Source organism: Phaseolus vulgaris, chromosome 7 (genome assembly GCF_000499845.2).
Source record: "Phaseolus vulgaris cultivar G19833 chromosome 7, P. vulgaris v2.0, whole genome shotgun sequence".
Taxonomy (NCBI): domain Eukaryota; kingdom Viridiplantae; phylum Streptophyta; class Magnoliopsida; order Fabales; family Fabaceae; genus Phaseolus; species Phaseolus vulgaris.
In genome coordinates, this window is record NC_023753.2 from 33,046,817 (window position 1) to 33,058,333 (window position 11,517).

Here is an 11,517-nt window from a genome sequence, read left to right on the forward strand (position 1 = left end):
AGCAGGTAGTGACCACTGATTGACTTTATTATATGCATTCAAACTTCCCACCCACCAACTTCTACGACATTGATGAACTCTGCTCTCTCATCATGGCTTCATTTTCAAACACTACTGTACACAGAAAATTATTGTGACCACAAAGGACATAAACTTGAAAGACCAACACTCCGTAAGGGTTGGGGTATTTCAGAAAGAGAAATTTATTTAACCTTCAGAACATGTTTACATCAATTGAGACCCCAGATGAAATGTTATGAATTAAAATTAGACATACAAAATAAATAAGATATTCATTTTCTTGTTTAGATATATTTGCATTTCATTCCTTACAAATTAGGGAAAAGATTTTTTTTTTAAGATAAGGGCAATAAAATGAAATAGGATCCATTTCAGTTTCTATAATAGTATTTCATATCATTTGCTAATGTGCATAATGCAACATAATGTTCTTATATATATCATTATCATTTTACAACCTCTTCATTGATCTCTATTATTCGATCAGTGTCAAATAGATGAGAGATATATATCATCTTCATCATCTAGCCATAGGTAGTGTTTTTAGCCTCCATGGAAAAGGAGTTGGTAGAAAATTAGCATGTCAAGTGCTGTATTTGGATGCAGATGCTGCTACTGCCTGTGCCCACACCTTAAGCCGAGCCTTTACTTCTCTAGGATCGTCACCTTAAGGGCCAAAACATATAAAAGAAGAACTTTCTCAGTGAGATCCATCACTTTGTTCGTATAACTTGTTCAGATAAATCATAAGTTAATTAATCACCACACAAAAGAATGTAAAATGTTTCTACTGCCACACAAAGACTGTAAACAACAAAATGTATTGCACATATTCTTTGAAGATTACTAGACTATTGTTGTAGTAAAATACACTTTACCAGGGCTAGAGATGCGCCAATTTGTGATTGAAGTAGCATCAGTGCTAGTATCATCAAGTGTAGAATTTGAGAAAGAGAGAGAAAGAGAAGGTATCTGCAACTCCAAGTCAAAGCCAAGATCTCTGCATGCCTTTACTTCCTCCAACTCCATGCACAGTGACTTTCTACCTTTCCCCCTTGTTATCACCCTCAACCCACTTTCATCACTCTCTCCACTGCAAAACCCCTTATGTTTCATCACTTGTTCCTTCTCTTTCTTCTCACTATTGCTCCTATTTTTCTCCCACACCCTAGTGCCCTTTCTCATTCCCCTACACTTTCTCCTCCATGGACCCTTATCCTTTGTCTTTTGAGCCTCGTTGCCATTAGAATAGTCCTTCACGCCAAGTGGGGGCCTTGCTGGCGAAGGATAACGGCTACTCAACTCGTTTTCATCAGGATCAGATGATAACAAGAGCTCTTTGTCGTCAGAAACTTCAGCATCTGCATCACCATCGTCCTCTTCTATGGACAAGCCTGACATGTACGTAGCCATGGCATCATCAACATCACGACACATGGTGCTGCTGGTACAAACAGAAAGCCTGGACAAGTTATGGGAATGATCATATCCCTCATTGTTTTCATCGGTTTCATACGAAGCCATGGTATACATGCAAGCATTGTTGGTAAAGCATTTATAGGAGAGAAGAAAAAAAAGTGTGGTTTGGTTGAGAGTGAGTGAGCAATGTTGTATCTGTAGGAAGAGAAAGAAAGAAAGAAGGAAATGGAGGAGCGGGGTTGTGTGATGTTGTAACTGATAAGGCAGAAGAAGGGTTCAACTATTTATTCATATATATATATATATATATATATATATATATATCTTCACATCTTCATCATCAATCACATCTTTATTTCTCTTTTTCTTTCTATCTCATCCTATATTACGCAAAACTTGCACACAGTATTTAGATATTTAGGTTTTGTTTTTACTGATATTTAATTAGAATTAAAGTTTAATGTAGTAATTTGTATAATAAGCTTATTTTACATATTATCATAAAATATACTTTAATTTCAAGGAAGAATAACACAAACAGCAATAAAATATTATATATAAACTTTATTCTCGTATTATTCGTACTTTTTATCTTCTTTGTCTCTCTTTTTTCAATCATACATACCCCTATCTTTAAGAGAAATTAATAAATAATTGCAACTTAATTATTATAATGTAAAAATTGGCTCCTGATAAGAGACTTTTGTGATAATTTCTTTATTTTAAAAGTTCATAGACATTTAATATTTTCTATTGTTTTGTTTTATTCTAGTAATAGGAAAATTTCGACTTGTTCTAATAAAAAGAAAATTTCATTTTTAATTTGAATCTTATGATCACAATAAAATCATTTAATAGAAATTAATTCTAAAGATAAGTAATAATAACTAAATGATTAAATTAAATATTATTTTAAAAATTACAAAAAATTATTGATATCTAAATTAGTTTATATTATTGATAAATGTAAATTAGTATCTAATTAACTACATTACTAATAACAGAAACTAGTTAGATATCAATATTTTTTATTTTTTATAATAATATTTAATTTAATCAAAATTAATTATTTTTTATTCAATAATTTTTTAATAATATGTAGTTTTTGAAACCCAAAATATCGATCATGTTTTGTCAAACCTATTATCTGTATAAGAAACTAAATCATTAATTATTGTTAGGAATGAAGACAGACAAGTTACTGAACAAACCAATATGGGGGAATGAATATATATAGTCTAATTTTAAATGTTAGTTGACTCATATACTAAATAAATCAGGTCAATAGTTTTTTAAATCCTATTAATAACACATAAAAAATAATATTTTTAAAATTATTATTACCGTTAAATTTTAATATTTAAGATTATATATTTATTGATCTATTTAAAGAACTAGACCTATTAGCTTCCGTAAAGTCTTATGCCTATTTGCGTATTCAATAGATGTTTTATTAGCCTATTTAAAAAAACGTTAAGATGCATTATACTTTTAAGTACACTTTAAAGTCAAGTTATGAGCTTTGAATTAGATAATTCAAACTTTTAAAAATATTCAATTTAGGAAACAAATATCTTAGATTCTAGTATACTTTTCTAAATTTTAAATGACCCTGAAAATTTTGAAAATTCCATTCTAAATTTTTTTTGGAACAAGTAATCCAGAAGTTATTTTTAAAGAAAGGTAAAATGGTCATTTTGAAAATTATGGGGGTATGCCTAGAAAATTTGGAGGTGTAGGAATAAATACTTTAATTTTAATAATTTAAGTTTGACTTCCTTCTATCCTTGGGCCTGTCAATAATAAGATTATTAAAAATGGGTCCAAACTTCAATGGGTTGCTGTTCTATGACAGTTTCTTCTAGCTTTTCCATATCTTCTTTTGGTATCTCATATTTCTTAAAATATAAAAATATCATTTATTTTATTGATGTTCTTCATTTTAGAATGGTTGATTCGAAAAACTTCAGATTATAGAATCTAGAAGGTATTTTTGAATTCTAGAATGTATTTTCTTAGAATTTTTTTTGGAATTATAGATTCTAAAAGGTATTTTTACAAAAACAAAATACATTAAAATTTGAAAAAAAAAATTACAATAAAATACATTTTAGATTACATTGGAAGGTATTCCAGAACAAAGATGCCTTCCAGATTATGCTCTAGAAATCTAAATGTGGGTGGTGTTACCCCCACACATTTTTTCCTTCTAAATTCACTCCATTCTTTTAGGAAACACTAAAATGACAAATATACAATATCCACTAAGGAAATCCAGAATTTAATTATAAATATTTGTAATATATAAATTATAAATTAATTAAAATTCGTAATCAGCATTTTTAACATATATATTATATTTTAGGATGAACAATTAATTTTATATACAATATATGTATAGATAAGAAAAATAATTTGAAATTGGTGAACCAGAAATTTGTAGTTAGAAGATATTGAGAATATCTATAATAAAATGTTCATTCTCATTCATAGTATAAGAATAGATGGATAAAATTAATCTAAGGTATAAAAAAACTTTAATATACAAAACCTCTAAATCGGTAACTGATTAATTCTTACACGATAGAAAAAATAAAGTTATTTAGATCGTAGACAACATTCGATCCATTCACTAGTTGTAAGGATGAGAAAAACTACATTTATTTTATTTTTCTTAATAAAGTTTCAAAGGAACAACTACATTATAAAGTGAAAATAAATAGGAACCTTTTCTGTTGCAAATAAATATAGGTTCCCTAACTCACCATATTAAACTCACAAAAAACCTACCACATAAAAAATGTTTTTCCAAATAAACGTTAATCTATAATCATGTGATTGAGATTGATTTTTTTTTCGTGAAAATGTATTTTTTTAATAATTCATACAATAATTATTTTCAGAATATCTTATCTATTTCATCATTTTTCTGCATGTCATAATGGTGGACAGAAAGATAAAAAAGGATATTGTATGAAATGTTTATGAATATTACTTTCCTTTCCTTTTTTATAAATACATATTTGACACCAGTAGCAATATGTTTAATAATTTAATATATAAACAATCCGAATTCAGAGAAAATTAATAACATCAACTAAGATTGTTCAATTGTTAAAAAAGATCCAACATTAGTTACTTACTAACAGTTTTGGTTAGTTAAATGCATTAGCTACAAATTAACTCTAATGATGATGGAATTCACTTTTTTACAACACAATTCACGCTTCTAATCTCTCTCTCTCTATGTACAATCACTATCATGTACGTATTTCCCCGAACATAAAAAAAAACTTTCACACTTGAAAAAGTAAACATTCATTTTATAACTCATTATAATAATATAATAATATATATTAGTATTTTAATTTAAAAATAAAATAAATATAATTAAAATATTAATTTATTAAAGTGTTAGATAACGTAATTTTGTTTTGGAGTGTCAGCACTCCATAGTTATGTATTCAATTAAAGTCTTGACAGTCTAATATGAATTATTTCATATTATAATTGTTTAAAATAAAATAAAAAATAATTTTTCTAGTGAAACGTGTCCATAGAAAGAGATAGACAAATTTTGAAAGGTTGTTATGGTGTGTTAGGTTAGAATTGGTGACTGTGTTTATTTAGGTTTTAGTTGATGTGGATTATGTTGTTAATTTTAGTGTGATGAGTGTAGAAGTTTGAATTGAATCGATGATGTTGTTAAAAAGTTAGAGAATTGGAGCGTGTGTTAGAGATGGAATTGAAATTGGAGGTGGTAGGTGTTGGTTGCAAAGGGTTGTTTAGGATAATGTTTGGAGTTTGAAGTGTGTTAAAGGAAGTAGAGGACATGGGGTATGGGTAATGTGGCCCTTGTTAGCTTGGAAGTCCTTGTCTCATTGCACGGAATTAAGCGATTTTCAATTCATGTGCCTATGAGTGCTGTCACTTAACTTCTCCAAACGTGACCATTCTACTCTTTTGTGCGTCTTCAAATGTCAAAGAATATCCACACCCATCCACCTAAACTTAATAATTATCAGGGGGAAATGCTCTCTCTTTTGCTTTTCAAATTAACCTTCATTTTCTTCCTCTCTTTTTCTTCATTCACTTGTAGTTTCTTAAAAGGAAAACTAACGGTCTTGTTGCGCAGGTGAAAGTAAAACACATATTAATAGATTCTCCCATACTGAAATTTCACACGACAAAATGATGTGTAAGTTGTGTCAATCTCTTTCTTGGTTACAGTAAATAAGGGAGGGTCTATAAAAAATAATGAGAAAAGAAATGGATGTAAAATTTACACATGACAAGACTTGTCATGTTGCATGAAAGGATCCACTCCCAAAACTCCCATAGAGGCTACTATTGGGGTGAATATATTATTCTACTGTCTAGAAAACGATGGACAACCATTAGAACCTTGGATTGGTAAAAGTGCTGGTTACACTAGTTTGGTGTCGTTTTCAGTGGTATCAAAGTGGGAAAACAAGTTCATACCCGGTAGAAGAGATTCTGAAAATTGTTTGCAGGTAAAGTAACTCTGTCCCTGGCATCAAAATGAAAATGAAACTTTGCATGGACCAATAAAAACATCTGTGATGGCTGGAACTTGGACATGCAAATGCACCATTGCGGTTACAGTGTAGCAAAGAAAGAAAATAGTAGAATGAAGACAGAATAGCAACTCTTATTCTGTAATTCTACCCCACACCCGAGAAGAAGAAAGTAAAGACAAAGTGAAAAAAAAAAAAGTGAAATAATTGTTTTGTATTAGACCTAAATAAGAGCAAAATCTGTGGTTTCACACACCTGTACTAAGAATAAAATCCCTTGAATTGGAACCCTTGTAATAAAATCTTTGTTTTTCTCCAATCCTTTTACATGTGTCCAAAGGCTGCCCTGAGCTTCTGGATGTCCTTGGAAAAGATACTAGAGGTTTGAGACGGTTCTTGCTGTTTGGTGCTGTGAGGTAACATAGCCCCTAAAGTATCAGGTACCAAATGCATGGATGTTTTTATCTCGTTGCATAAGTATTCAGGAGCTAGATTTTGTGCAGAAGCCAGCATTGAGATTGGATTGTGAAGGTACTCATCCCACTTAGCCTCTTCTGTATGATTCTCCATCATATGAATTTGTCCCTCTTTAGTAGTAGAGGTGCTGCATTCTGCCAATCCCCAAGAAGAAAAGATGTTTAAGGGGCTGCTACCTCTCAACTCAGTGCTGCTATTACTCCTAATGCTGCTATTGCTATTGTTGGAGGCGCTGGCTTCCCAGTAATGAGATCCATAGGCTGTAGAAACACTGTCAGAAGGAACAGCAAGTGAAGGCTTGTAGCTGAAAGAATTAGGAAGAAACAAATTGGTTGTAGGTGTAGGATGATTAATGGAAGTGGCAGCATTGAAAGGAAATTCAGAGTTCATATCGAAAGGCCTTCCAGTTTGGCTGAACCAATGACTAGAGTTTGAATCATTAGGGAGACAGTCATTGGTTGCATAACTCATCTGAATTGGAAAATTTCCCATCAAATCTGAGGGCTGGCAACTAGTGGTGTAGCTCTCTTGGCGGCTACTATTCATAAACCTGTCTAGGAACAAGTCTTTGTTGTAACAGTTGTTGGCTACGAAATTGCTGTCACTTCTGCAGTAAATCTTGGAGCTGCAGGAACCATCCATCTCGGGTAAATAGGCTTTTGGAGAAATTGATGTTCTCTGCTCATAGGAAGCTGAATCTGACTTGGAGCTCTCTGATTTCAGGAGGTTCAATTCATTGGACACTTCCGGTGCTTTACCTTGGCTCTTACCAGTGTCATCTCCATTCTCAACCTCGGACAGTGGTTTATGTGTGACAGGGTCTATGCCTTTTTGCCTCAGTTTCTTCTTCAAGCAAGAGTTCCACAGATTCTTTATTTCATTGTCAGTCCTCCCCGGCAACTGTGCCGCAATTTGAGACCACCTGAGACAGCACAGGATAACATGCATGTCAAGCAAAAGAAAAAGAAAAGTAAAACATAACCACAGTAGAAAAGAAAAAAGGGAAAATTCATTAATTCAATCATGAGAGAGACTGAATTACAGTTACGATTACCTGTTCCCTAATACTGCATGAAGCTCAATGATAAGGTTTTCTTCTTCTTGTGAGAATGTTCCTCTCTTTAAATCAGGTCTAAGGTAATTGATCCACCTAAGCCTGCAGCTCTTACCACACCTTTGCAAACCTGCCAATACATTGGAAAAAGAGATGAATAACAGTTTTCTTTTCTCTTTATTACACGCAAAAGGAGATTAAAGGAGGGTGAGTTGGATAATTGGATGAATTACCTGCTTGCTTAGGCACAGAACTCCAACATCCATGACCATACTTGGTAATATGCCTCAGAAGTTTTTCATCCTCCTCAGGGGACCAAAGACCCTTCCGAAGCTTTTGCTTGTAACAGCAAGAGTGCCTTCCCATTTGTAGTTTTTCTTTTTTCCCTTAATTAGCAAATGAAGAGAGAACCTGAAACCTTGTCGGTTAACACAAAGTTTGTTTATTCCTACGAGAAGTGTCAGCAGGGGTGGCAATGAAGAAAAGGTATTGGGGGTTGAGATAGAAAGAATGTGACAGGCAGAGAGAAGATATGAAGAAGGAAAATGAACTGGCAGCTGAGAAAAGAAGTTGAACTAATATAAGAGCGAGGCCCCATGAGAGAGGTCATAGTCAACAAGGTTCCCTGTATTTTCTTTCTTTCTTTATTTTAAATGTATACATTATATGCTTCATCTATCTGATAGAGATTCAACAATGTGAAATAGGACTTCTTGTTGTATATAGGTCTGAGTTGAAACAAGGTGAAAAAATGGGGTTGAAACTTTAAACAGTAGAGTGACCATGTCTTTTCCTAGCTGTGATGTGAGCATTGATGTCTCTTGCAGGAATGGTGGGACACCTTTGCTGATATTATAATCAAGTGAAGACAGTATAAGGAGAATTGCAAATGAAGATAAAAAATGGATAACTTGGAAAAGTAATGGGAGAAATTGTTTTACTGTGCTGAAGGAGTTGCCACAGAAGTTATTATATTACTAACCTGAGTCCTCATTATTCAAAAACCTGAATTAATGGTTTTAGAGACTCCTGAAGAAAAAGAAAGCAATCTTAATACCAAAATTTCATTGTCAAATGCTACAGTCTCGGCCCGTCTATGTCTGTGAAAAGCGAAATGCGAAATACCATTTTGCAAGTGCATCAAAACTTGTGTCTGAAAAAATCAAATAAAATAGGACCTATCTATTCTTTACTCTTTGAGCTTTATGTGCGATTCATCAGTGTCATCATTTCTTTGAAAAGTTCCATCATTACGTGGAAAGAACAATTTTTCTTTTTTTTTCCTCAAAATAATGCATGTTGTTATCCTCTATGTGTTGCAATCCAACTGCTGCTGCAAATTATCCTTCTTATAATAGTTTACATTTTGGAATTCTAATCAAACTGAGTACATATGATGATATTGGTCACGTATATGCATAGATAAATAGGTTAAAGGTAGAGAGTTTAGTAAAAAGCAGATGCTACCGTTTGTGATATTAGGGTTGTATTTGTATTGTACAAAAGTATTTTTTTAAAATAATTAACAAATCACTTTTAAGGAAAACTTTTATTATAGACAACTAACTATTGGGCTCATTACTTTTATAATGGTTTTATTAAAACTTCATTAACTCCACAACCATCCCACCGGCATCTATGGTCTTCACATGTGCAATAGTTCTTTTCTACAAATCAAATTAAAGTTCCTTCTTTTTATTTTATTTTTCTTTAATTAATTAGTCACAAACTGATTTAAACAGTTAAATAAACACTCTTTTCTTCATTGATTATCAATAGCATATCATCCAGTAGCTGAATTTGTGGGTTGAAAAATTAGGAATTATCTATAATTACATATTGACCAAACTTCCAAATCATTCATGCATCACACATAATTAATTCAAAACTCACACTCAGTTGCCCTAACGAAAAAAAACAAGAAATATTACGAAAATCTTGCAAGAAAAAATCTGCTCAATATATCTATCATGTCTCTGGCAAGTGACAACTAATTATGAGATTAGGACTTATTTTATCACGTCTAAATATTCAGTAAGGAGTTAAAATATGATGAAAATGAGGACGAGGGATAGTCATAGTAGTCTTTATATATATATATATATATATATATATATATATATATATATATATATATAACCTGTATTTATACATCTGTTGAAGCATATATTATATATTTATAATAAAAAGTAAGACCAACATAATAAAAAACTTTAAGCACATATAATATTAATTTCTTTTGATATTAAAAGTAGCATCACAATACAGATAGATGTTAAATATGGTGTGGTTTGTTTACAGAGGAGAGACAACAGTGCAGATATAAAAATGCAGAAATTAGGGATTGTGGTGCAGGTATTGGTTCCTCTTTATGTGTTTTATGTTATTGTTTATAGCTGAATTACCTTCTTTTGGTTGCTTTCTGCATCTTTTGTATTAGTTTTGTTCAGAAGGGAGACAAGATCATAATTGAGAAACCATGTATGTATAAAATTGGAAAGGATATTGTGTTGAACTTGACATGAAACTCAGACAGGGAAAGAACGTTATCCTAATAAGGTAAACTGAGAAAGAAAATGATGAATCTGACATATACTTAAAAAGTAAAAAACAACTGAGAGAAGAACATTAAAAAACAGGGGAAGGATAACCCTGCATTATTGCATATCATTAGCTGTCGAGAGCTTCACCCGCATGAATTGCAAAACCTCCCACACATATTTATATACATACGCGTGTGGGATATCATAAACTTTAACATATCTTATATCTTTTTCCAACATGAAGATCCCTCGTCTGCAGAAATTTTCCTATAGAAATTCTGGTATGATATTTGCTGAGAAAAAAGTTGTTATCATCATCTAATATAATGCAGTGGTCTATTTTATTGTAATTTTTATTATGAGTAATCAATAATAAATGAAAATACAAATTAAGATTGTTTTTATCTTTAGGTAAAATTGATAATCGTGATTTATGTTATCAGAAGAGAAAAATTAGTCACATTAAAAAAGGTTGGTATATTTTTATGTATAATAACATTATCTTTACTATCTATTATATCAATCATAATTTGATTTTATATTAATATACTGTTCCTAGGCATTTAAATTTTAATATTTGTATATATAATATTGCATTGTTACTTAATAAATAAAATGTTTATAATATGTATTTATGCGTGTTTTTAACGAATTGTTTTATAACCTTTTAATGATCACAATATTATTATCCTCTTATTATTAAAAATTATATAATAAATAAAATATTAATAAAATTAAAGGCTATGATCGAGGTCCTTGAATATTGATAGTTAGGCAAATTAATTGTATTTCAATATATTACAGACATCTTTATTTGCTCATGTAATAAATATAAATACAATAATTTTTAAATATGATAAAAGAAAATGAGTTATTGTAAATAAAAAAAATATTCGATTTTATATAGATAATCATAATAACTCAATCATATTAATGACCTATATTTCTTACCGTTTATATAATTCTACATTAACCTAAGCACAAATAAACATAAAAATTAGATAAGATCAAACATACATATATATTTTATAAGACATATAGTAAGCATATCTTACCAAACACTAATTTAACCTAATTTAATTAGACTTTAATTTACAAGATAATCACAAAACCAATTATCAATGTAAATTCACTGATATTTAAGTTTTTTTTATAGATGATCTATTCAACTTCAATAATCCTTCTAACAAGTTCAAATACAATTTTACACAATAAAAACATAAATTACTCAAAATAGTTAACAGTGTTCATTTTGACCCTCTAAACCATTATTAAATTTAAAAAATCAAAGTGAACATCAACATCCTTCATTTCTATTTGAACACCTAATTTATCAATTCAACATCAATAGCAATCATACACAAATCAACAACAATAAATCTATTTGAAATCCAAATAATTGCTACAAATATGTGGAATTTCATCTAATATTAGAGACCTAATACAATATAACTAAAACATGCCA

At 30.7% G+C, this 11,517-nt stretch overlaps 2 protein-coding genes across 3 annotated transcripts; both read right to left on the minus strand.

Annotated features, from left to right (window-relative positions):
- Positions 1–390: 390 nt before the first annotated feature.
- On the minus strand, positions 391–1,708 carry LOC137828207 (uncharacterized). 2 transcript variants are annotated; one of them, XM_068634677.1, is made up of 2 exons: positions 900–1,708; positions 391–687 (listed from the first exon to the last, which is right to left on the minus strand). In XM_068634677.1, the coding sequence occupies exons 1-2, from the start codon at positions 1,552–1,554 to the stop codon at positions 605–607; spliced, it is 738 nt and encodes a 245-aa protein (XP_068490778.1). In that variant the 5' UTR covers positions 1,555–1,708; the 3' UTR covers positions 391–604. The 2 variants fall into 2 exon arrangements, with proteins under 2 accessions (XP_068490778.1, XP_068490779.1); XM_068634678.1 differs by having other exon boundaries at positions 391–751.
- Positions 1,709–5,972: 4,264 nt separating this feature from the next.
- On the minus strand, positions 5,973–8,204 carry LOC137830148 (transcription factor MYB61). The gene is made up of 3 exons (XM_068637314.1): positions 7,743–8,204; positions 7,510–7,639; positions 5,973–7,377 (listed from the first exon to the last, which is right to left on the minus strand). Exons 1-3 carry the CDS (start codon positions 7,873–7,875, stop codon positions 6,303–6,305), a joined length of 1,338 nt encoding a protein of 445 aa, XP_068493415.1. The 5' UTR covers positions 7,876–8,204; the 3' UTR covers positions 5,973–6,302.
- Between the last annotated feature and the right edge of the window lie 3,313 nt (positions 8,205–11,517).